General features: G+C 48.5%; 1 protein-coding gene across 2 annotated transcripts in view; it reads right to left on the bottom strand.

The window, feature by feature from the left end:
• LOC124525703 (mediator of RNA polymerase II transcription subunit 15-like) overlaps nt 1–22,079 on the bottom strand; it is a 69,727-nt gene extending 47,648 nt beyond the window's left edge. Inside the window, exon 1 of one of the 2 annotated variants that reach the window (XM_047098264.1) lies at nt 21,953–22,079. In XM_047098264.1, the coding sequence (XP_046954220.1) occupies nt 21,953–22,020 (68 nt within the window). In that variant the 5' untranslated portion in view covers nt 22,021–22,079. The remainder of the gene's footprint in view (nt 1–21,952) is intronic. The other variant, XM_047098265.1, reaches the window with a different exon arrangement.
• Nucleotides 22,080–26,571: the final 4,492 nt, after the last annotated feature.

Below are 26,571 nucleotides of genomic sequence, written 5' to 3'. Positions count from 1 at the left end.
CTGCCGAACACACACAAAGCTAAGAAGAACATTTGTGTGTGTCAGAAAGGAAGGGGCATGTTAGGCTTGGGTCCCAGGGACTGGCCCATCTGCTCAGAGCCTGCCTCTTTCCCAGCGTTGGGCATGCTGGTAAACACATGAACGAGCACGTCAGGGATCTGCTGCCTCACCCCAGGAGAATTAAAAAAAGCCTGATCCAGAGGCACCTGAGTGGCTCAGTCGGTTAAGCGTCCGACTTCAGCCCAGGTCATAATCTCAAGGTTCATGAGTTTGAGCCCCGCATCGGGCTCTGCGCGGATAGCTCAGAGCCTAGAGCCTGCTTCAGATTCTGTGTCTCCCTCTCTCTTCCCCTCCCCCACTCACCCTCGTGCACTTTCCCTCTCTCTCTCAAAAATAAATGAAACATTAAAAAAATAATAAAAATAAAAATAAACATGCCCGGTCCAGTGGTGCTAGAAAGCCTACTGACTGCTCCACACAAACAAGCAGCAAACCCCAGGGTACTGGAAGAGTATGCAAATGGGGCTGCAGGATCATGTTTGTGATCCTTAAATTCAGAAAGGAGGCTAGATTCTAAGACTTGGACAAATCTGTATTAATGTGTAAAAGAAGCATAAAATGACACTGACCCATTACACTGCTGGGTAACTCATTAAACACATGGGTTCAGAGTCCCTACCCCCATCTGCTTCCCCAACCTCCACCGAGGCGAAGAAGCAACAACATGTTCCTGTTAACAAGGCAGTCAGGATGGAGCAGACACACGCACGAGGGGCAATGTGATCAGGGCCACAAGAATGGAGTAAAAGGAACAATGCAGAAGGACAACACGAGATCAAACTCGTGGGGAAGTGAGGGTGGCAGGCTCAGAGGACTGAGCCAGCATGAGGCAGGCATCCATATGTGGAGATCAAGAGTCGTCACCCAGTTAGGCTCTAAGCCACTGAGCATTTCTGACAAGAGAACTGACTGAGCAAACCCGCTTTCAGAAGGACAACTCACCTGTGCCCCCAAGCCCCCAAGGCCATACCTGTTCCCTTCCCCACCTTCCAATAGCAGTGTGAGGCAAACCTTGCCATGGAGACTTGCCAGGGCTGAGGGCCACAGAGCCGCAGGAGGTGAGGGGAGAGAAGTAGACACAGCAAGAGGGTACTTGCTGGTCAGTGGAACACGCTGGAGGCTGGCTGAGAAGAAGTGGAGAGGCCATGGATAGGAGGTGGAGCCAGAAACCAAGGTGTGAAGCACAAAAAGGCAGAGGAAGGGCTGAGGGCTCTGAGAGGGGGACTCGATTACGCAGATGGGCTCTGTGCCCAAGACAAGCAATCTCCAAGGGCTTAGGCAGGCTCCTGGCTGGCTGAAAGCAATTCTCCCAAGCTGTTGGCTGGCCACTTTTAATGGAGTCAGCAGACTCACAGGCCCCACACAAACTCCGTGCACTCTGACCGCAGCAAAGACACCTGGCACCATCCACAGAGACAAGACACAGACAACAGCTTAATAGCTTTGAAGCGGGGGGACCTTGCCAGGTCCGAAGGCACCAGATCCCAGATGTGCGGAGGGAGGAGCCCTGCCCCATCCTGGTCAGGGCGACACCACTGAGGACACGGACAGTATGGTCATTGGCTGTGACTCAAAGAACCTGAGGAGCATCATCAAGACAGGAGGCCAGAAACAGGCCTCTCTTGACAAGCTAGAACACACACCTTAACAAGAGCAAACAGAACTAGAATAAACGTCCACCAAAGGGGCTGAGCAGCTATGGAGCCAAGGAGGAAGGCCACTCTTCAGCCGGAAGCCAGGACTCTGCGAGGCAGCACTGGGCCCATGTCACGTACGTGTCCTTTCCACTGCTGCACACAACACCTGTCCAAACAGGCCCTGCATGTTTGTTGGCTAAAGAGTGAAGAGGGCCCTGAGCACTATTTTCAGTTCTGCAAACCATATTTTTTTTAAATGTTTTTGCTCCTGTTTCTAGTCTGCAGATCACGCTCCACAGAATAGAAGATGAGGCAAAAAAGAAACCAGGCAGTTCTGCTCTCTGTTACCACCCCACGCTTTCCCCAAGGAGGCCCTGTCCTTTCCTTTTCAGCCAGCTCAGCATCTTGCCGTCCATTATCTGGTTCTAACTGCACAGGGAACAGTTTCTCACATCAGTGGTTAAGGGTGGTGTCCCTTCCTCCTTCTGTACCAAAGACCAACGTGCTCACTGCATGAGGCTGCTGTGGGTCCCAGCCCCACATTCAGGGCAGCCCCCAAGCAGATGCAGGACCAGCTGCTCTCCACAGCCCCCTGTGCCCTGTCCCCACGATGCCTACAGAAGTAGCTGAACCTGGATGGCCACTCCTCAGCCTCTGTCTCCAGAAAACATACCCCTTCCAGCAACTGTCACTCAACAAAGTCAAACTAGCACACAAGAAAATAGATCTAAAGACAGAGTGGTGGTTACAGCCTCAGAGAAAACAACTTAGAAGAACAAACAAGTCTTAGTGAGCTCCACCCACACATGAGCAAGACTGAGGTCAGTGCGGGGAAGCCAAGGGCCTGCCCAGCTGGGGGAGGTCAGGGAGCAAAACTAGGATCAGCTCACAAGGGTGGACCCGAATCGGTGGTCCTGCCCCAGTTCCGATACCAAGGCAGCCGTTCCTAACCCTGAGGCTGACAGGAAGGTGGCAGCACCATAACGGAGGGGCCTGTCTGGTGGCCACTGCCTGGGCATGCCCAGGCCTCTGAGATGGATGGAGGACTGACACTGGCTCAGGAGCAAGCAGTCCTCCCTTTCAAGCTGGGCTCACAGCTCCCCTGGTATAGCTTCCTCCTGTTTGCCATGGCTACACCAGTCGGCCTGGTCAGGGTTCAACTGGTATCTGGTTTAGACCAGAGTTTCCTGGGGGAGGACCTGATCTACCCCACAGGCCCTGTGAACTCCCCTCCCAGGAGGTCAGAGGAGGCCCTTCCTGTCCAGACCCTGCCTGAGCAGAGGGCAGTGACACACCAAAAAACAAAAAAAAACAAAACAAAAAAAACCCTGTAACCTCAGCTCTATGTCCACCAATTGCCCACACTGGAAATCTGGGAACCCCCTCTTCACTTCCTAATTCTGACTTCTGTTCCTTAAAATCCAAGTCCTCACCCCATCTCTCACTGTACCTTTGGTGGTCCTTCTTCATAGGCTTCTGTCTCCCGGTCCCACTCCTACCACCTCTGCCAGCTTCCCAAGCCACATGACTGCCAATGGGAGTGGGAAGTGACCCAGGCTCTGTCCCCACCTGCCTCAAGGGCCTCGCTCCTTACCAGCAAGGCAGACAGCTGTGGAGCCCACTCCCTCAGCCCCCCAGAGCCCTGCTGCCAAGTATACTGCCCAACCATCCCCCCAGCCCTGCCTGTTGGGCCCTCCAACCATGCTCCTACTGAGGCACCCCCACTCATTGCCTCAGAGAAACCTCATGGTCACCCTGGCCACACCCGAGGCAGCTCCTGTGGGAACTGTCAGCTCCCTGTCGGTCAGCCCTGCTTGTCCTATGAACACCTTGAGAGCAGAGACTGGTATGCAGCAGGCAGTAATCAGTACCACATAACTGCCTATTTTTAACACAAGGAGTGGTAATGCCATGCATTTTGACAGGTCACAATATACAGAATCGAGAATCAGTGTGGCAGATACAGGAGAAATCAATCCTCGAATAAGCACACCCAGGCAGCAGAAGCCAGGGTGACAGGAAAGGTATGTGCCAAGATGGGTGGAAGTGCTGGGCACTGAACCTGCAGGAAGCAGAGGAAGAAGGGCCTGGGCTCCAGAATCACCCAGAAATCACACATACTGGGGCTCAAATTCCAGCCTGGCCACTGGCCAGCTCTGGGTCTTGGCAGAGGCACTCCATCTCCTCCCCACACATACACACACATGCTCCTCATAAAGAAGCTCTCTGAAAGGGCTGTGGTTAGAATGAAGGCAGGTGCACAGAAGAGTCAGGGTGTGAGGACAGGTCCAGCCTTGGCACAGCCTGCACAGCTCCTGTCCAGCATCCGGCCTACACTTTTTTCTGTCCCCAAATTGGGAAACTCAATTTGTCAACTGGAGTTGGTTCATATTCTTTGTAACACAAATCAGTGCAGGATAAGGCAAAAAAAACTAGCAAACTGTGTCCTGGGAAGGTATGCATGGATGTAAGCTCCAAGTGTGCTAATGCTCCCAGCCTGCCCCTTGCGACTCCACCCCCCAGCCGGTGACCCTGGATACAGCATCTGGATACAGACGCGGTGTGTCCTTACCTCATGGGGCTGGTCTGAGGATTACAGTAATGATGTCAGGCACTTGGCACACAGGAAGCACTAGGGTGTGTTACAGAAATCAGAAAGCAGTCTGCCTAACTGCGCAGTAAGACTGCATCCCAAAATACCTCCAACGTTCGATGATGCTGGTGTCGCTCCCTTCCTAGCAGATGACAGCAGTCTCCCTCAGGCAGAGCTGCTCTCCTACTGAAGCCGAGCCACCTGGAAGTGTGCCCCAGCGGCTGCACACTTCTCAGGAAGGGGCTTTGAGTGGGTATGCTGATGTGAAACATTAAGCGGCCTTCCCTGCTCTCCGGCTGCCTGACCCTCCCATCATGCTCCATTCCAAAGGGCCCTGGTTCACACCCAAGGGTCTTTCCACCTCTCCTGACGGCACCCTCTTCAATGCCACACGCTTCTCCAGACTCAACCACCTCTGCCATTGCTGAATGTGTGCTCACATTCACAGAAGAGCGAGCCCGTCTGGTCTCCTGCTGCTGTCTAAAGCAGGAAGGTTCTTTCCTCTCTGGGTCACAGCCTCACCCTCCTAGCTTCAGATGGACAGGATGCCCATCTATCTGTGTGAGGCTTCTGTTCTGCCCCGAGGAAACCTCTCCTCATTTGAGAACCACACAACCATCAAGCAACTGACCTCTCACAGGGCAGGAATTTTGCCAGCCCCGCCTCTCCCCACCCTACAAGAGAAGCCTCCAGATGAAGTGGCACCTGCATGTGCAAAGAGTCTGTTCAACTACCTAGGACCTTGCAGTTTACATGAGTGACCCTTCACCCTGTTTGTGTAAAAGCCCCAATCTTATGAAGCTCAAGATAACAGGAGAATACTTACATAACACTGGGATGAGGAAGGCTTTCCTAAGCACACCATCAAAAGCAGACACCATATAGGGAAAAAGATCTTGCCAAGTTAAAAAAGAATCCTACCACAATTTTACCAACCATCCACCAAAGAGATAAGGAAAAGGTGCCCCTGATACTCCAGACCCTGGGCACTTCAAGTCCGCCGCTGATACCAGAGAAGCAAGGCTCTGGCATCCCTGCTTCCCTATCAGGTGCTCAGGACAGCACCCACCCCACCCTCACCCCATGCCTGTGCAACTGTCGTGTATGTGTAGGGGTAAGCTCCCAGCACTTGTGGCACAGCCCAGGAATGCTCTGTTTGGTAAAGCAGAGCTCAGGCCAGCACAAGAGAGAGCTGTCCCACCCTCTCTAAATGCCGGCTGGGTCTAAGCATTGCCCATGGTTGAGGCCTATCCCAAACTTTCTGCCCTGCCCCAGAGGAGGAATCCTATGAGCCCACCCCTAGAAGGGCCAGGAAGTGAAGACAGACCAGAAGGAAAGCAAATCACTACACTGGTCCTGAGCAGGAAACACAGTTTTGACTTAAATTAAGCTAGCTTAAGCCACAGTGCAAATAAATATGTTCCCTGCAATAATTTCATTTAAAAATAAAATTAAATATGAACCTCCAGGCTGGCATAAGGAACTGAACCTGCACGTCTAATTTTGTTCCGTCTTAAAACCCCACTAAAACTACCGATAAAGGGGGATTTTGTTTTTCTTTAACACAAACTCACAAAGCCAGGAAGGACAGGAGTAATGGCTCCAACAACAGGATTTTAGAATCTAGAAAGCCGATGGTCCAGTGGTGATAGACACGGCAAGCTAAGAAAGCAGAGTCCTAAGTAAGTGACAGTGAGGAGGGCTGAGGGCCAACCCAGTGACAGCTCCAGATCTTGGCAAAGCTCAGGACAGGGTGTGCCAGGCACTCAGGAACCAAGGGTAAATGGAAAGATTCCTGTGTGAAAGCCTTCCCCGCATCCCCTCCTCCACTTCACACTGCTGGGTAACCATTCCCACACCAGCAGATACCAGAGATTTATTCTCTGGAGAAGAGTCACTGCACTGGGAGGGGTCAACCCACCCAGGTGAAGGGCAAGGGGAGGATAATGAAAAAAGTGAACTATGTGGCCACTGAGTGTCTAGATCCACACTAACTGTTGAAGCCCACCTGTCTCCCTTCTGCCCACCCGTGGCTTCCTCCAGTGTAGCACCCAGGCCTTCACTCTACAGCCCAGTGTTTAGAAGACCATGTTTTGGAGGAAAGACACAGAGCCTGAAGCTACATGAACCTCTGGGGAAGCTCCCAGTGGACAAGCCCCTCGTGCTAAAAGCATCCGCCTGCCTTCCTGGTACCCCTGTCCTCTTGAGGTGAGCCACCAACCAAGGGCTTCCCAAGACACCCTTACGTGGCAGATGAAGACCCCATGAGAAAAAATGCCAAGAAACTATCTTTACTATCCAAAGATAAGACGTTGCATCCATTTAACAAGAACAGGAGTCTACAAAACAGGAAGTCAGGTTACAAAGAGCAAAGCAAAGAGTTCTTAGAATTAAAAGCATGTTAGCAATGAAAAGTCAGAGATAAAACTGAAATCTCCCACAGAACACAGCAAAAGGACAAAGAGATGGATATAGAAGATAAAAGATAAATTACAAGAGGACCAAAGGGCCAACATTCAGACACAGGGGGGCAGAGGGAACACAGGGAGCAGAAGGAACGTGACACGACATGATTTGGAGGAACTTTCCCTGAAGCACCGGACATGAGTTGTGGCAATGAGACAAGTCGCCTCGAAGCTCACTGGGAGAATTGCTGGGCCCGCACAAGCAGCAGCACGAGAAACAAGAAAACAGCGGGATGCACTTCTCAATCCTTGAGTTAGTATTTCCAAACCAGAAGCCCATGTGCACCCAAATGGACATGGCCTCCAGAAATTGAGTTCTTTCTCTAGAAGCTAGTGGGATGAGGGAGTGAACCAAAAAGAACACACCACAGGATACAGGAAACGAGAAACCCAACAATGGAGCTGTGCAGCTCAAGAGACTAGCACTGCCTCTGGCCTGTGCCCATGAGAGCTCCAGAGGGAAGTCCAGGGAAAAAGCCAGAGCTGACAGACAGCCTGGCAGCACTGAGCGTGGGGATGACCGTACTGAGCGGTGACTGGAAGATACAGGAAAAGTCAGCCACAGGTACACAGAAAACTGGGCACATTTTTAAGAAGGCAATTTAATTCTGGAGAAAAAAAATAATGGTCATCTGTAGGATATCATTTGTATAGGCATAAAACGTAAGTATTCCTTACGGATTTACCCAGAAGGTAAAATACTGGCAGAACGAGGGAGAAGCACAGTTAATGGCTGTGTAAAGGGAGCTACAGAGAAAGTCAATAGATAATTTATGAAACTCATAAACGTGATGACCTGAGATAGAGGCACATGCACGTTACACGGAATCACAGGCACATGCCAGAAGGAAGAGCAGAGAGTCACAGGGGAGTACTCAGTGAGTGGGGACACACCACGGTTTCTTGTCTTTTACCACTCCTTGACTTTTAAAACTGAATGTGCATATATTACTTTGATAAAATAAGAATTGAAAGTTCAATGACAAAATCCACATAAAGAGTGTGCCACAGACTCTGCCACAAAGAAATACTTAGTGAACACCAGCAGTTAATAAGGGTCTCCTCGGGCCACCTGCTTGGCTCAGTGGGTACAGCATGTGACTCTTGAGTTCAAGCTCCATGTGGGGCATAGAGATTACTTAAAAAAAAGGGGGGTCTCCACCTTTCTTTTTTTTATTATCATTTATTTATTTTGAGAGAGAGCATGAGCGTTCAGGAGGGGCAGAGAGACAGAATCCCTAGCAAACTGTGTGCTGACATTGTAGCAACACAGGGCTCGAACACACGAACTGTGAGATCATGACCTGAGCTGAAAATCAGGAGTTGGACACTTAACCAACTGAGCCACCCAGGCATCCCTCCTTCACCTTTCTAATCCTTCCAGACTCAGACAACATGGAGACATGATGCTCACACTTCATTGCCAATTTTGACCCCAGGAGCATCCCGAAAAGCCTACCACACATTCCACAGCCCCTCACTCAGAGAAGTCCTGAGCAAAGCAGTCCCCTGCATCCTCCCATCCAGCTGAAAAAGCCCCTTCCTGTCCATCCCACCCCCCAAAGCGCAGGACAGTTCAGTTGGGTCTTCGACCTTCACCAAGTCCTTAGGAAGCTCCAGAGCAGCCTCCCGTGCCTCTCTTGGTCTCCTCTCCTCTCAGTTCCGTGGCAGCGGTTTACTGCCCCAGGTGGTTTCGTCTAGGAGGCAGGCCAATGACTAGACACCAATTGTTCAATCACCAATAGTAACCAATACAAACACCTGGCCTCAACAGGGAGTGGGCCTTCTTGACCTCACAGGTAGCCGTTAGCAGAATACAACTGCTTCCTTTTCTTTGTTGCCATCCTTCTGCATTCCGGTTCTCTGACTTTTTGAAGAAATATAAAGTGTTTTCTAACTAGATAAAAATCCGTATTTCAGAATTTAGCCAGCCACCTACATGTAAGGAAAGAATATTTTAGTCTTGCAGAAAGAAATTTCTTAATCATACAAACACAAGAGACTGAAAGCACTTTCTTCTCACATTCCTCTTGGTTTGTTTGATCAAGCTCTCCAAATTCTGCCCTCAAGATTTCTCAATCCCCAACGAACTGGATCAACAGAAGAACTACTCCTAGAGAGAATATCATTGCCCTGAAAAGAGCATGTTGTTATTTGAGCTAGTTCAGAAGACTTACAAACTTTGTCATTTACTCCAATCTGCTGGTTTGGCCTCAACAGGTCCAGGAGAGTCCTCGAGATCCCTGTTCAGGCACTGGCCTCTGGGCTCCAGGCCTGCAACCACGTGCTGAGGATTCTCTCTGCCAAGCCAATAATTTATTAAAATGCTTATCTCACATGATTTTGTGGTATTTGGAGAGTAAAGCCCTATCGTCTACAGATCTGCACTCAAGGACTAGCAGTTGACATCATATGGTGTCTGGAATGTGATTGAAAATAGTCCAGGAGTGGGTGGAGAGGGATGGGTGAAACTGGCCATATGTTGCTAACTCTCCAAGTACCTGAGAGAACATTCTTCTATCTCTACTTCTGCAAATATTTGGAAAAGGCCATAATGGAACTTTTAACAAGATAGTAAATAAAAAGCTCGTGTCAAGCATGCAGGATGACTGCGCAGAGGAGCTTGGAGAAGGCTTACTCCCAAGACTGCCTCACTGTGAGGCCATCTTGGCTGTCACACAGGGAGTGACCATGCACTCTGAGTCACCCTGGCTGCACAGTCCCCCTCAGCCTAGGGAAGCATGGCCCTCTGGAAGGCAGCAACCAATAAATGTCTTAAGAAATCTGCTCCCACACCACAGGTCAGTCCAGTTCCTCACAACCCAACCACGGGAAGAGTCCCATTGGCCAGAAGCTTTGCTGTGTCCATGCCTCATATAAACCGGGGCCATAGGCACACAGGTCCCAGCCAGAGTCACCCCCAGGAGAGGAACACAATCTGAGCTGTGAAAAAGCCAAAACTCAAACTGAACTCAAGAGTTCAAGTATAAATTTTAAAAAATTAAAGTTAAAAAAAAAAAGAGTTCAAGTATAAAAATATACAGGTATAAATAAACAAACAGGTGTGTGTGTGTGTGTGTGTGTGTGTATACACACACATATATATTCACATACTTAAAATACATACATATCTTGGCACAAAAACAGACCCTCAGATCAATGGAACAGAATAGAGAACCAGATAGAAATGGACCCACAAATGCATGGCCAACTAATCTTTGACAAAGCATGAAAGAATATCCGATAGAATAAAGACAGTCTCTTCAGCAAGCGGTGCCGGGAAAACTGGACAGCGACATGCAGAAAAATGAACCTGGACCACTTTCTCACACCATACACAAAAATAAACTCAAAATGGATGAAAGACCTAAGACAGAAAGCCATCAAAATCCTCAAGGAGAAAGCAGGCAAAAGCCTCTTTGACCTCGGCTGCAGCAACTTCTTATTCAACATATATCCAGAGGCAAGGGAAACAAAAGCAAAAAGGAACTATTCGGACCTCATCAAAATAAAAAGCTTCTGCACAGCAAAGGAAACAATCAGCAAAACTAAAAGGCAACTGACGGAATGGGAGAAGATATCTGCAAACGACGTATCAGGTAGAGTCAGTATCCAAAGTCTATAAAGAACTTACCAAATTCCACACCCAAAAAACAAATAATCCAGTGAAGAAATGGGCAAAAGACATGCATAGACACTTCTCCAAAGAAGACATCCAGATGGCCAACCGACACATGAAAAAAGGCTCAACATCACTCATCATCAGGGAAATACAAATCAAAACCACAATGAGATACAACCTCACACCTGTCAGAATGGCTCACATTAACAACTCAGGCAACAACAGATGTTGGCGAGGATGCAGAGAAAGATGATCTCTTTTGCATTGTTGGTGGGAATGCAAGCTGGTGCAACCATTCTGGAAAACAGTATGGAGGTTTCTCAAAAAACTAAAAATAGAACTACCCTACGACCCAGCAATTGCACTACTAGGTATTTATCCAAAGGATACAAGTATGCTGTTTCAAAGAGACACACGCTCCCCAGTGTTTATAGTAGCACTATCTGTTAACAATAGCCCAAGTATGGAAAGAGCCCAAATGTCCATCGATGGATGAATGGATAAAGAAGATGTGGTATCTATATACAATGGAGTATTACTCGGCAATCACAAAGAATGAAATCTTGCCATTTGCAACTACGTGGATGGAACTGGAGGGTATTATGTTAAGTGAAATGAGTCAGTCAGAGAAAGACAAATATCATATGACTTCACTCATAGGAGGGTTTTAAAATACAAAAAAGATGAACATAAAGGAAGGGGAACATAAATAATATAAAAACAGGGAGGGGGACAAAACATAAGAGACCCTTAAATATGGAGAACAAACAGGGTTACTGGAGGTGTTGTGGGAGGGGGAATGGGCTAAATGGGTAAGGGGCATTAAGGGATCTACTCCTGAAATCATTGTTGCACTATATGCTAACTTGGATGTAAATTTAAAAAAATTAAAAAATAAATACATTTTAAAAATAAATAAAATACATACATATCAAAGCATACACCCACAGAAGCAGGACTGAAGAGAAAAAATTAAACTGTCAGCAATAGCCATCTCTGGGTAGAGAGAGTATGGAAAACATCTTCCTGTTTTGAAATCCTCTACAATGTTATCTGAGAGGGAATTAAGTACTGCACCCATCAGTCCTGAACACAATGACCAAAACAGGAGACAGAGGCAGGCCCAAGCTGCTGGGACTGGCTTCCCGTGCCCACACTGCCCCACCCCAGTCTCTCCGCACATCTCCTCTGCCCACCACACCCACCGCCAGAGCCTTCTGCCTGGCCTCCTCTGCCACTCCCACCCACTTCACAACTGCAGCTAACTGCTCTTCCATGTTTGTTCCTTGCATCACCCACTGGCCACTGGACTCTCTCCTTGGAAGGGTTGACACCCCACACACTCCACACACCATCACCTTAAATTTTTTTCATTTATTTAATGTTTATTTATTTTTGAGAGAGAGACAGACAGAACACGAGCAGGGAAGAGGCAGAGAGAGAGGGAGACACAGAATCCCAAGCAGGCTCCAGGCTCTAAGCTGTCGGCACAGAGCCTGACACAGGGCTCGAACCCATGAACAGAGAGATTATGACCTGAGCCGAAGTTGGACACTTAACTGACTGAGCCACCCAGGCGTCCCTATACACCATCACCTTGTACCCCACCTGTCAGAAGCAGCACAGAATCAGGGCCCATCTCCCTCAGGGATGCATATCTGTGTCTTTCTCCTCCCCTTCCTCCTGCACGTACACACAGTTGCCGAATTTCAAAGCTTCCTTACATATAGGATCTCTCCCTCCTAAATCATCCTCTCCATTCCCACTGTCGTGGCACCTAGTGGGTCTCAAATTTGAGTATGCATTCAAAATCAACAAGAGTGCTTATTATAAAGGCAAGTTCCTTGACAATGTCAGATGTTGGTAAGGATGTCTGACAAGGGGAACACCCCACGTGGCTGGTGGGAAAAGTAAATGGATACACACCACCTGGGAAAACTGTCTGGCAGACTGCACCCCAATGTCCATCGAGTGTAGAACAGAACAGAAAAGTGATCTGGGGTAGAGTTGCACAATGGATGACACATGGCATAAGTAAGAATGGCTACCTAAAAGGTTGATCACCCATCACAGACATGCTAATTGAAAGAAGCTGCTGAGTGAAAGAAGCCAGACATGGTGTGACTCCAATGACAGGGAAGTTTAGGAACAAACGTCTCCCTGGCCTGGGAAGCCAGAAGAGTGGGGGCACATTGGCTGAAGCACAGGAGGGAGCCTGCTGGGTGCTGGGCCTGTTCCAGATGCAGGCCTGGGCTGTGGCTAAGGGGGTGTTTTCATGTGTGAACATTCATCTGGTAGTGTCATGCTGAAGATGTGTCCTTTTTGTCATTCACTGAAGTAGGTTTGTTATACTTCAATATAGAGAGGCACCATGTGAGACAACCAGAGCTCCTAAGCCCTGACCCCATCCTCAGGTTGGACTGGATTGGCCTTGAGCCTGAGTTCCTAGTACACAGCACCTGGTGAGGATTTGCTCTGCATTTTCACAGGCCTGAATCCCTCCAGCATGAATCAGAGCAGACCCATGGCTTTTGGAGGGCACAGAGGGTTTCTCAGAGCAAATCTGGCATTCTTTGTAACAGGTGCTCCATACCACACACAGTGGCCAGATCACTCAATAAAACATCACCTCTGATGAGGATTGAGAGGGAGTCAGAAAGGGGAGAGGGGGCAGAAAAGAAGGATGAGCCTCTGGAGGTGTGGAGAGGGGAGAGTTCTGGTCCAGGCCCCTTACTCTGGATGTGCCCACCTGCCTGTCCCTCTCCTGGACTGGATGCGAGTGGGTCAGCTCAAAGGCAGCTGGGTCACTCCTATTCCCTACCCACCCCTACCCCCCCCCCCCAGCAGATTCCCAGGTGGGGAACTTAGAGAAGACTGTGGGGCCAAGGGCAAAGAGAAAACAGGGTCCAGAAGGAGGAGGGAGCAAGACGGAACTTGGCTGTCATTCACCAAGCATGAGCTCCAAGATGTGTATAAATGAGAAAATGGGTAAATCTGAGGGAAGGGTGTACCCAAGCACTCTATACTATCCTTACAATTCTGCATGTTTGAAACACTCTCAAAATAAAAAGCTCAAAGTAAGGAGAACAGGGACTTCAAGAGGTCAAATGTCTTCTTCAAAGGCTCACTGCTCTAAGTAACAGCTATGCCACTTCAAGACACTTAACTCATTCAATCAGTGATCTTTATTAACCCTCACCATGTTAGCAAGTGATTTGTTATTAAAATGGAAGGGAGCATCTCCATCACAGTATAGGTTTCAAGATTATTATGCCTGGGCTTCTAATGTATCTTCTTTGTTCTCCAGGACTGGATACTCATTTGTTTATCTGTTAAACAGAACCACCTACTAACTGCCTGGACTCTCCATCTTTAAATTTTTTTTTTTTTAACGTTTATTATTGAGAGACAGAGACAGACAGAGCATGAGCATAGGAGGGGCAGAGAAAGGGGGAGACACAGAATCTGAAGTAGGCTCCAGGCTCTGAGCTGTCAGCACAGAGCCCGACACAGGGCCTGAACCCACAAACCAAGAGATCATGACCTGAGCCGAAGTCAGATGCTTAACCAACTGAGCCACCCAGGCGCCACTGAACTCTCCGTCTTTAAATAAATGTCTTGATTAAAAAAAAAAGGCTCAGAATGCGAAGTGGTTCAATGTTTAGGTAGCAATGATGGAGAGAAAGCCCTGGAAGGCCATCAGAAGAGAAGCCAGCACTGCTTTCCACCATCCTACCTGTGATTATTATGCACCTCTTATCTAAGCCAAGGCATCATGCCAGGAGCTCAATGAGATGCAGAGGTATAAGACCAGATCCTACACTCTAGGAATTCATAATACTGTTGGCAAGGCAAAAAAATAATGATGAGTGTAAAAATAGCAAAAAAGAGTTAATCTGTTTAGTACATGCCAGGGTGCACCCAGTGCGGGCCCTACAAACTCAAGAGGAAGTAAGAATTGCCACGGTCTGAGCCATCAGGGCTCATGAGAAGGGGATGATGCCAAAGCCAAACCTCCAATAGGGAAGAGAAAGAACAGAGAAGTATGAAACCAGAGGGCCTGGCATGGAGGAGGGAGCATCTGGCTGGGCCTCTCATACCAGCATGGTGGGAAAGCCATCTGGAAGGACAGTTTCAGACTAAAAGGAGAATGCTTCGTAAAAGGGGTGGAAAGAATCATCTCAGGAAGGCTGTGGTGGCACTCAGGGCCCAGATGAGGGAGGACATCCACACTGAAGGCAGAACACATGTGACTTTCCACCTTATGGTAGCTATCTGTGACCATGGCTCCATCTTCCTCATGTGCACACAGGGCACTTCATCTGGACCACATGTTCTGCTTGCTAACCTGTTCTCAGTATCATTGGGTTATGAACATCTCTTGTGTCATTTTTTAAAAAGATTTTTAAGTAATCTCTACACCCCAAAGTGGGACTCAAACTTACAACCCCAAGATCAAGAGTCACATGTTCTACCGACTGAGCCAGCCAGGTGCCCCTCCCATATCTTTTTTTTTTTTTTTAATAAAGTTTATTCATTGGTGGGGAGAGGGAGGGAGTGGCCGGAAGAGGGAGAGAAATAGAGAAAATGAATGAGCAGGAGAGGGACAGAAAGAGAGCAGACAGAGGATCCAAAGTGGCCTCTGCACTTACAGCAGAGAGCTCGAGGCAGAGCTCAAATTCAAACTGTGAGATCATGACCTAAGCTGAAGTCGGATACTCAACCAACTGAGCCACCCAGGCGCCCCATCTCATATCATTTTTTTAAGCAATTTTAATGTTTATTTATTTTTGAGAGAGAGCGCAAGCGCACAAGTGGAGGAAAGGTGAAGAGAGGGGGACAGAGGATCCGAAGTAGGCTCTGTGCTGACAGCAGAGGCTCGAACCCATAAACCATGAGATCATGACCTGAGCCAAAGTTGACACTTAACTGAGCCACCCAGACACCCTCTCCCATGTCATTTTCTTAAAATTGTTTTCATGTTTATTTATTTTTGAGAGAGAGAGAGAGAGAGAGAAACAGAGCATGAGTGGTGAAGGAGCAGAGAGCAGGAGACAGAATCTGAAGCAGGCTCCAGGCTCTGAGACGTCAGCACAGAGCCCTACACGGGCCTCAAACCCACATGCAGTGAGATCGTGACCTAAGCCCAAGTCGGAGCTTAACTGCCTGAGCCACTCAGGTGCCCTTCCCATGTCATTTTTAACAGAAGCACTGAACCTGCCATCTCCAGCTCCCACAACAAATATAATCCAGCTCCACTGCTGGCTAATCTCCCCTGTCCCACTCCTGACTTGATGTGGACATGAGCATCCTCACTGCCAACAGATTTTGAATACTCTCCTGCCTATAGCCTTGGAGGAAACGCCTAAGGAAGTAGACATTTTAAGCTTACGGGAATAAACGGTATTGCCAAATGGCCTTCCAGAAAAATGGCCTCATTTATGTGCCTCCAGCAGCAGCTTGTGAGGAATGTCGGTTTGTCTGCATCTTCCTGTTCATGGTTCACTTTCTCCAACTTGGGGCACCTGGCTGGCTCAATGGGCAGAGCATGTGACTCTTGATCTCAGGGTTTGGTTTTGTTTTTTAATTTATTTTTGAGAGAGAGAGAGAGAGCACACAAGCCGGGGAGGGGGTAGAGGAGGAGACAGAGAATCTTAAGCAGGCTCCTTGCTCAGCGCAGAGCCCGATGTGGGGCTCTATCCCATCACCCTGGGATCATGACCTGAGCCAAATTCAAGAGTCAACATTCAACCGACTGAGCCTGAAGCTGAATGTGGGTACATGGGCATGGGGTCTTTATATTACTTGGTTTCTGGATTTAAACATTCCATTTTGAATTCTTAAAAATTCATTAGAATTCCTTTAAAAATGTGCCCTCTAGTATGGAACCAACATTACTGCCCTGAGGAATGCTTTAAAGGGTACTCCCCTGCCCTGCATGACAGTGGTATGATGATCATGTGACCACCGGGAATGCCAAACATGGAGCCTGGGCTAACCACCCACCTTGTCACAAATGGTAGTAAGAGTCGGAAGACTTCTGGTCAGGAATGGATGTTAAGGGCTGCAGGTGTGGCAGGTGGGTGGGATCTCTTACAAAAGGGAGCTGGTGAGGCTGGGAGGCTGGCTACAGCCTGTGTGGAGGCCAAAGATCATCAGAGGCTTGCTGGCTGGCCCTTCCGCCACTGTTTGGGTCACACTGACTCACAGGGAGTTGCTAAAACGGATGCCCACTGGCACTTGGCTTGGGTTAATTTCCAGAGCTGCCATCTCCCCTCTACCCCTAAAAAAGGCATGACCTCTTTCAGATTATAAGGCAGTTTGCCTCTCCTGTCCTGCCATGGTTCAGCAAACATTCATTTGTAATATGCAGAGCATAACTATAAGCAGCAGTGACTTCTCCTCTACACCTCAGTTTCTTCCCCTTAAAAACAGGAGTAACAAGTACATTGAATGACCCTGCAGGCATGAAGTCAATGGGCTAACATAGGTCACCTCCTGCAGCGGGGGTTCATGTCAGCTGCTGTGTTGCTGCTGTTGAGGAAGCCCTGGACCCCTGAGCAGATGAGGGCTCACATCCCTTCAGGTTACTGTCACTCCTGGTCTAGAGGCAGTAGGGCCAAGGGTCAAGACTCTTGAAGTCAATGGCTCCACGATCACTTCCTGATTGCTGTCAGGGGCAGCAAGGCTTAAGGTGGTCAGACAGATGGGCCCCTGGCCTCAGGGAATGAACATTTTAGTGGTGGCTTATACACAGAAGCCTGCAAGCCAGCCCAGTTGTTGAGATACGGACCAGGCTATCAAGAAAGCAGAGGAGCTCAGGAACTTCCCCACTGGAAAACAAGGGCCAGAATCGCACCAGGAGGGTACCAGGCTGTTGGGATGCCTGAACATGATAAGCCACAGAAAAAGCTCACCCAAGACTCGCTCACTTCTGCTTGGAGGATAAAACATAACCCACAGGCAGAATGTAGACATGCAAGTTTCAGGGCACTCCCCATCCTTCTTCCCTAAGGCCTCTCCAGGACCTTGGAAGTTGCTATTCAGTTGTTTGTTCTTTGTTCCTTACGTTTTGTTTTGCTTTGTTTTATTACGTTTCTGGCTAAGTAGCACTCAACTTTCTCCTTATGGTACAGGCAGAAAGCTCTCCATCTCCTAGGTCCCAACTTGGAGCTCAAATCTCTCTCAGAGGCTGACTTGTCTGCCCTGAGTCTGCTTCATGCTCCCTAATCTCCTGGCACTTGAGTAGAGAGCCCTGATACACACTGCCCTTCCCCCACCACCCGTATCTCCTCCCCTCTGCAATCTGTTCAACCCAACAGACATTTATTTATTTCATGTCTATATGTGCAACATGCTGTACTAAGAAGTGGGAGGCATAAAAAGTCTCAAGAATAAGATGGAAGAAAAATTTAGAAGAACCAGAAGAAGTGATTGACGAAGTCCTTTCATTCATTCACTGCTTACCTACTCCATTCCAGGCACAGTGCTGGCAACTACAAATACATGCTTGTTCTCTGGGATCCCACAGACCAGACCCATGGTCAACACTAATCCAACAATTCCCCCAGGAAGGCCCAAGGCCCACAAAGGCCAGCTTGAGAACTCTAAGGGGGGCTTCTCCTGGAGTGCTGCGGGGATGTTCAATGAAGAAATGATCTGAACTCACCAACAACATCACAACTACCCTCCCCACGAGCTCCTTTAAGTGTCATCAACTCCCATAACCAGCCTTGGGGGTTTCACCTTCACCTTCCAGGGCTCCTACTCCTGCAAGAGCCTAAGGAGCAGGCATCTGCTAGGGCTCAGGTGGAGGTCTTTTTATTTTCCCTCCACCTTCCCTGTTAAGACAGACTGGACTCCAGCCATTTCATAGATAAAGATGATGATCCAGAAAGGTTAAGTATCCTGCACATGCTCACTTGGGCTAACAAGTAGAGAAAATGGGGTTTCCAGAGCTTCACAATGCACGCTGGCACAGGTAAAGAAGACCACTGTAGAGAGAGCGGTGCACGCAGCCTCTAGGAAAACACTTACTCTTGCACATCTCAACAAGTGTTTTATTTGCCAGGTGCCATGTTTCATAGGACTGGGGTCCCACCAGAAACTACAAGGGGCTGAGATCCAACACATTGAAGGAGGTGACCCACTTTGGCCAGGTAGGCAGGGAAGGATCTGGAGTATTTGTTATTTAAGCAGACATTTAAAGGAAAGGAAGAGAAACTGGTCATAAGGGGGGGGGGGGGGGAGTCTACCCATTGTCAAATACCCTAAATACTTGGTAATAACTTGTTTAAAAAGAGAGAAAAAAAAAACTTAGAGTGTTCAAGAAGCTGAAAAACCAGAGAGAATGGAACAAGCTGGGGGGTTTGAGAAGAGGTGACTAGGCCAGGCCACCTGGAGTCTTATTAATGCTAAGAGAAGTCACAGAAGGTTTTCAGCAGGGCAGCAGAGAGCAAGGGGAGGTGCAGTCCAGAATGGGCCCAAATGAGGTAGAGGCGGTGGAGGGCTAAGAAGAGGCTATACTAGAGAGTCCCTGCAAGGGCTCTCCTAACCAGCCCCAACTCAAAACTGCTTTTTCTCATGATGGACAAGAGACTAGATTATTGGGCCTGTGATCTGAAGCACTGTTCTCTTGGTAGATACTCAAGAGCAAGATGGAGAGAGTGAACGAGCTATCAGATGCTTCTCCTTCTGTTGAAACTCCCCAGCTCTTCACTATGCTTTCTTTACTCCCTCACTCATCTATAAACTACTTGGGTTCAAAACATTTCCCAAGATATCCACCTTCAACCAACAGCATGAACACCAGAGGAAGTCAGAATTAAACCCATGAACACAACAAATCAAGGTACCAAGAATCACGATTTTCAAAGTGAACCATAGAGATAAAACAGACAAATCTGCGAACTCAGAACACCACATCATGTTAGGCAGACAACCTCTGAAACTGCTCATCCCAGCAGTGGTAGCAGAAGGGCTCCCAAAGGTGTCCATGGGAATCCATGAGCACGCTACGTTATATTTACAGAGATAATTAAAGTTATGCACTTTAAAATAGGAACATCACCCTGGATTATCTGAGCGGCTCCAATCTAATCTGAGTCTTTACTAGAGAATTTTCTTGGCTGAAGTCAGAAAGATGCAGAAGAACCCACACCTAATGGAGGGGGCCAAAATACAAAGTGTGAGACTGAATACAGGCCGCTTCCAGGAACAAAGACTGACCACTGGCTAACAAATAGGCACAAGAACACCTCAGTCCTACAACTGCATAGACTGAATCTGACCAACAACCTGAATGAGCCTGAAAAGCAAATTCTACTGCAGAGCCTCTGGGGGAAAAAATGCACACCTAACCAACGTCTTGATTTCAGCTCTGTAAGACTGTAAGCAGAAGACTCAGCTGAGTCCACCTAGATCTCGGATCTACAGAAACTGCCAGGTAATAAATTTGTGTTGTTTTAAGCCACTGTATTTGTGGTATTTTGTTACGGCAACTAGGGAAGAACTAACACACAAGCAGCTATCTGGCAGAAAGGAAAGGAAAGGGAGGGGAGGGGAGGGGAAGGGAGGGGAGCAAAGCGGAGGGAAGCGAAGGGAAGAGAAGGGAAGCGAGGGAAGCGAAGGGAAGGGAGGAAAGGAAAAGAAAAGAAAGAATCCAACCTCCCTAGAAGCAGAAGGAAGTTGAATTATGAAGTATACAGTCAGTCCTTGACACCCAGAGACTCTTCAATCGCCCTCCTTAACCTCTGACTCTCCCCCCACCCTCCCCAATTTCCTTTGATGACAACTCATTCTCTGGTTCTTTGGTCTCCCCAAAGAGAAATCACTGCCCTGGGGGCTTTTCTTGCAGGAGCTCTGAAGTGGACCATCCATCAAGATTTCAGCTATAGACAACTCCAGGGCATCCAAAAAACCCCAAAAGCCAAAAAACAAAAAACCCCAATATTATCAGATTCTGCAATATCTGCAGAATTGTCCCCAGACTATTCCATGGCAGTGCCCAGAGCCACTAACTCTACAGTCCCTATGCCTTCCACTGTACTAAGAGGCTTCCCAGCATTCCATCCCACTTCCTTCCTTCCACACTGCTGCATTCCACCCCCTCCAGTTAGTCATCAAGAACTGTCTATGCTTGCTCTCCCCTATCTCTGGAATGGTCTTCCTCTTTCAGTTTCCACCACTGTCTACTGCAGACCTTTATAATCTCCTGCCGACTAGGTCATTCCACAACCATTTTATGGAGCAACGTGACAGGCAGTGATCTAGCAGTAAGAATATAGGGATGAAAAATGAAAGGTCCCCAAACCCCAAGAGTTCAAAACTCATAATGGCCTAATTGGCCTCTCTCTCTCTCCTCTGTTCTTGATCCATCTCCAGGGACTCAGGGAATCTTCCCAACTTTGGCATTTCACTACCTCAAAGCAGGCCACATGCCAAATACAGGCTCAACTCCTTAGCACAGCACTCCCACCACTAACATGTCAGCACCTGCTCACCCTCATTCCATTACCATCTCCTGAACCTCCTTACTCCTCAAACTCCAGAAACCAGCCTACAGCAATGTCCTCCATGCAGTGAGCATTCACACTTCTCCACTCTTCAGCCTGGAACGATGGCCTTTCACACTCCTACTTGTTTTTTTAGGGCTCAGTTTATTCGTTACCTACTCCACAGACTGCTCTTGGTCTGCTCAAGCAAACTGACAATTCCTCCCAGAAGAAAGAAGGCACTGTAACTACTCCTTTGTGGTAGCGCGTTCCCCGAGGGCAGAAGCTGTCTCCGGTAAATTTGTGGCTATCACCACACCAGTAAGCTCAGTAAAAGACTGCTAAACGAAACAAGTAGTCGGTGGTGAAGCCTAGGGCGCACTGGCAGCATGGAAGGGTTCAGCAGCTGAAACTGGGGACAAGGCACTAACTAACCCCAGCTCTTCATTCCGTCCTCCCAACCAAAGGTCGCTTCCTGACAACCTCTTCCTGCCACCCCTCGAGAAATCCACACTGGGGCGGGACTGGGGGGGGGCGGCGGAGGCAGGTTACCCCTAGATTCTCCATCCCCTACCGCCCTCAGCCCCAAGCACCTAGCCTCCGAACCTCATCCTCCAGCCACCCTCTTCCAATTTCTTTCTCTCATTCTGATGCGCTTTTCTTAAAGAGGAATCACAAAACACCCAGATCTGCTAAAGCCGCCACGGGCTGCCCCTTTCCTTTTTCGAATTCAGTGTGATTCAAAGCAGGGGAAAGTCTGCAACCAAAGCACACAAATGACGAATGAGAAAGCTCAGGACGATGACTCATAACCCAGGGCTCGCTGGTTTGCAGAGTTCGGCCCCAGGAAAGCTAACGAACAGTCTGTATCAGCGAAGAACGGAAGGGACAGCCGAAGGCTCGGCCGCGCCCTGTAACTCACGCGAGTCCCTGGCGCCTTCGGCCTCCCGGCACCCCAAGCCCCCGCGGGTCCGGCCGCCCTAGGTCTCCCACGGGTCCGGCCCGGCCTCGCCCTCCGCGCGCAGGGGGGCTGAGGGGGGAAAGGTCCGGGGATCTCGGCCTCTAGACCGGCCCCTACTCACATTTGACTGACCAACTTCTGCCGGAAGGCGGCGCTCCGCCAGTCGGTCTCCTGCCCCGAAACGTCCATGCCGGTCCCTCCGCTCCCACCGCCCGCGTCCCGCTCTGCCGCCGCTGCCGCCGCCTCTACCGCAGCGCCAGGCCTAAACCCGGAAGCCGTTGGAGGCGCCTCCGCCGCGCCGGAAGCCGAGCGGGGATTGTGGGAAATGGAGTCGCGCGCGAGGGCCTATGGGAAATGGAGTTTCAAGGCCCAGCGGGGTGACTTCTCGGCGCCCGCCCCCTCCCGCGTACCCCAAATCGCTGGCCTCTCTACCAGCGCGGCTGTCGCGCGGGACGTTGAGCCCACATGCTCTGAGCTGACGAGAGCCGGTGGGCGGGAAACATGGCTGCATAGTAGTCCTGATATTGCCCTTAGCAGGCCCACGCTGGCCACCTGCATTTCTTGCGACCCTACTGCGTGCTAGTCTCACCAAATCAATGAGATCCGCACGTTTGGGCAGAGCTGCTAGCAGTCTACAAATGAAATGGAAAGATTGTTTATCTGTCAAATATTTATCAGCACCTACTGTGAGCCGAGTACTGTGCCAACATGGTCCAGGTTCTGCTTTCCTGCCACTACCTTGCAGCGCCACATGCAAAGCGTGACCAGATAGACTTTTGTTACTGCTTCTGTTAGACTTGCAGAATCTCATATCCCACTGTATTTTGTAAGGGGTGGGGATGTAAGGAGCCTAAACTAAATCACGTTTATTAAGTTTTAGACATGGGAAATCTTGCTTGGCCCAAGAGCCATGTCCTGTTCATGGAGAACACAGCCCAGATCCTCGCTGGTGGCCAGATACCACACAGACTTGTTGGGTGGAGGCAAGTGAGCTGGAGGTAGGATGCAAGGGAGTGAGAGGGCCTGAGGATGCTTTTAGAAGGATAAAAGTTCTGCTGGGTAGGATATATGTGGCCCTTGTCAGTGCCAAAGGGAAGGGAGGATAAGTGGCAAAAATTCTGAGCCAAAATGGTCCACAAGTGCCAAGTGGACAATCACCAACATGAGCCTCAGAGAGTATGAGCTGGCACCTACTGTTGCCTGTTGAGTGCCAGGCCCAGGCTAGGCTGGGTACACCCCCTGTCTGGGTGTCCCAGGCAGGAGCTTAGGGTGGGGTGGGGAAATTGAGAGAGGAAATCGTGACAGTTTTCCCAGAAAAGCCCCTCTTGCCTACAGGGTTTCAGGTCTTGAGTCTGTAAGAAAGCTTTTCACATCTTCAAGCTTTTTTTGCTCATTCTCCTGAAAATAAGTTTTAAAACTCTGTATTTAGGATTTGTTCTGGTTTCTCTAGGACTCTGTGGACTTTAGTTCTGAGATTCCTGCATCTCTGCAACTCCCTGAATCTAGGCCAACTGGCATAGTTGATGACCCTATCTATATCCCTCTTGCACATTTGTTTTCCTCTTGCACATTTTTAAAAAACATATAATTTGGAGCACCTGGGTGGCTCAGTTGGTTAAGCATCCGACTTTGGCACAGGTCATGATCTCACAGTTTGTGGGTTTAGGCCCTGCATGAGGCTCCGTGCTGACAGCTCAGAGCCTGGAGCCTGCTTAGGATTCTGTCTCCCTCTCGCTCTCTGCCCCTCCCCCACTTGTGTGCACGCATGTGCTCTCTCTCTCTCTTTCTCTCTTAAAAATAAATAAGAGGGGCGCCTGGGTGGCGCAGTCGGTTGAGCGTCCGACTTCAGCCAGGTCACGATCTCGCGGTCCGTGAGTTCGAGCCCCGCGTCAGGCTCTGGGCTGATGGCTCAGAGCCTGGAGCCTGTTTCCGATTCTGTGTCTCCCTCTCTCTCTGCCCCTTCCCCGTTCATGCTCTGTCTCTCTCTGTCCCAAAAATAAATAAATGTTGAAAAAAATAAATAAGCACTTTTTAAAAATTGAGACATAATTCACATACCGTATAATTCACCATTTTAAAGTGTATAATTCAGTGTTCTTTAGTATTATTCACACATTCATGAGGTTGGACAACCATCGCCACTCTCTTACACATATTAATTTTTTTAAGTAGGCTTTACACTCAGCATAGGGCTTAAACTTATGACCCTGAAATCAAGAGTCACATGCTCTACCGTTTGAGCCAGCCAGGTACCCCACTCTTGCATATTTTTAAGTTGACATTTAAATACTTTTCTGTGCATCACTGGAAAGGTATGACTGCAGTATATCCTATATTGTATATGGGCTCCAAATGCATTTTTTTCTTTTTTTTTTTTAAGTATGTTTCATGCCCAGTGCAGAACCCAACATAGGGCTTGAACTCATGACCCCAAGATCAAGACCTAAGCTTAGAACAAGAGTTGGACTTGGGGCACCTGGGTGGCTCAATCAGTTAAGCATCCGACTTCAGCTCAGGTCATGATCTCACAGTTCACAAGTTCGAGCCCTGCATGCTGACAGTTCACAGCCTGCAGCCTGCTTTGAATTCTGTGTGTGTGTGTCTCTCTCTGCCCCTCCCCTGCTCACACTCTGTCTGTCTGTCTCTCTCTCAAAAATAAACATTAAAAATTAAAAAAAAAAAGAGGTGGACACTAACTGAACCACCCAAGCACCTCTGTATTTTATTTATTTATTTTGAGAGAGAGAGCAGGGGAGGGGCAGAGAGAGAGAGAGAGAGAGAGAGAGGGAGGAAGAGAATCCCAAGTAGGCTCCACACTGTCAGTGCAGAGCCCAATGTAGGGCTCAATCCCACAAACTGTGAGATCATGACCTGAGCCAAAATCAAGAGTGGGACGCTCAACCGACTGAGCCACCCAGGTGCCTCAACCACCCCTGCATTTGTTCTTCATGTCCTTGGGCCTGCACATTCCATTCATCAGTTTATGGAAAACATTGGCCTCATAACCTCATTGGTAAAGCCAGTCCTCACTGTCAAATCCTTGGGCAAATGAGACTGAGACTTCCTAGGGTTCTGAAAGTAGAGAGTGAACTTCCTATCATGTTTAACCAAAATGAGCATTGACATTTCTCCCCCTTCTGCACTCTGTTTTGGGAAGGCTGATAGACACAGAGATTCACAGACAGACAGAGACTGGGAGCTTGTCAAGAGTTTGTCACTGGGATAAAATTAAATGCTACCCCCTTTGCTGTTTGCTCCAGAGCTCTATTTCTACTTGTCCCTTTGCGGCCCAGAGGTGGTAACTCCTAGGGCAGTGGTCTTTGGTTAGAATCTGGATGGGTGGCCAGGGAAGGAGAGGAGGTAGAGACAACCATAGACTTCCTAGCCTCAGGGAGACAGGAAGTCCATGGGAAGGTGGATCCTGAAATGGACCTGTACTCTCTCAGCACCTGCAGACCCCCCTGGGGACCTCAGTGTGAAAGTGGGTAGTTTAGACCCTGAAAAGGAAATGATGGAGGAAGCTGAAGCCATTCCCAGGCTTGACCAATATCCCACACCACTTGAAGGTAAAGTCTCTGCCCTCCTGGTTCCTGCAGGCTACCTTGCCATTGCTGGATCCTGTCACTGGCCACACATTTTATGAATATGATCCTGGGCCCTGCAGGAACTGGGAGCTGGAAGCTTCTGGGGCAGATGAAACTTCCCTGTAGGGAGCCTTGCACATGATCTTTGAGCATTTGTCTCTGTCTCCCTTCAGCCTCATGTGAGGACCCCTCTGATTCCCCACCTTGTTTTGGTGCTCAATCCATGGAAGGTACTCAGCTGCCCCTCTTTCCACCCTAGCACCCTCTACTGTGTTAACCTGGAGCCTCCAATCACCTCTTTGTGTGTGGATGGGGGTGGGGGGCGGTGGCGGTGATTATTGCTTCTACAAACAATACATGAAAACTTTAGAAAGGACCAAACATAAATCCCATCTATCAAAGGCAGCCATTATTTATATTTTGATAAATTTTCCTTTTCTCTCTTTCTCTCTCCCTCTATTAGTTTAAAAAATACAACAAATCATGGTGTAGCTGCCATTTGATCCTGTGCTGTAAACCTACCATTGTAGAATCAGCATCTCCCAAGGATTAACAAATATTTAGCAATTGGAATTTTAATTATTATTTATTTATTGTTTTTTTCTTTAAAAAAAATTTTTTTAAGTTTATTTACTTTTGGGAGAGAGAGAGAGATACAAAGACAGAGACAGAGTGCAAGTGGGGGAGGGGCAGAGAAAGAGGGAGATACAGAATCTGAAGCAGGCTCCAGGTTCTGTTCTGCCAGCACAGAGCCCGACGTGCGGCTCAAACCCATGAACCATGAGATCATGACCTGAGCCAAAGCTGGACCCAACCAACTGACCCACCCAGGGTCAACCAACTGACCCACCCAGGTGTCCCTAATTATAATTTACATTATAAAACTACATCATGGGAAAACCTATAAACAATCAACTGTAACCGGTGTAAAATACAATTTTAGTAATAGTATCATATACTGACTATGAAATCTGTCATCTTAGTCATTCCCCTGTTCTTGGACCTTTAGATTGTGGATGTTTCATTTCCTATTACAGATAATGTGTGACAAACATCTTTGTGTTTGTCTCTGTTAGTGTTTCAGAAAATTTCCGCAGCCCAGACCTGAGTCCTGGGTCCTGGGGACATACATTTGTAAGCTCTAAATTCATGCATT

This window comes from Lynx rufus, unplaced genomic scaffold (genome assembly GCF_022079265.1).
Source record: "Lynx rufus isolate CCGP_SWC_20201006 ecotype Redwood Valley unplaced genomic scaffold, mLynRuf1.p SCAF_45, whole genome shotgun sequence".
In the NCBI taxonomy this organism is placed as follows: domain Eukaryota; kingdom Metazoa; phylum Chordata; class Mammalia; order Carnivora; family Felidae; genus Lynx; species Lynx rufus.
Note: the sequence above shows the minus strand (reverse complement) of the source record. Positions and strands in the feature narration are given on the sequence as shown.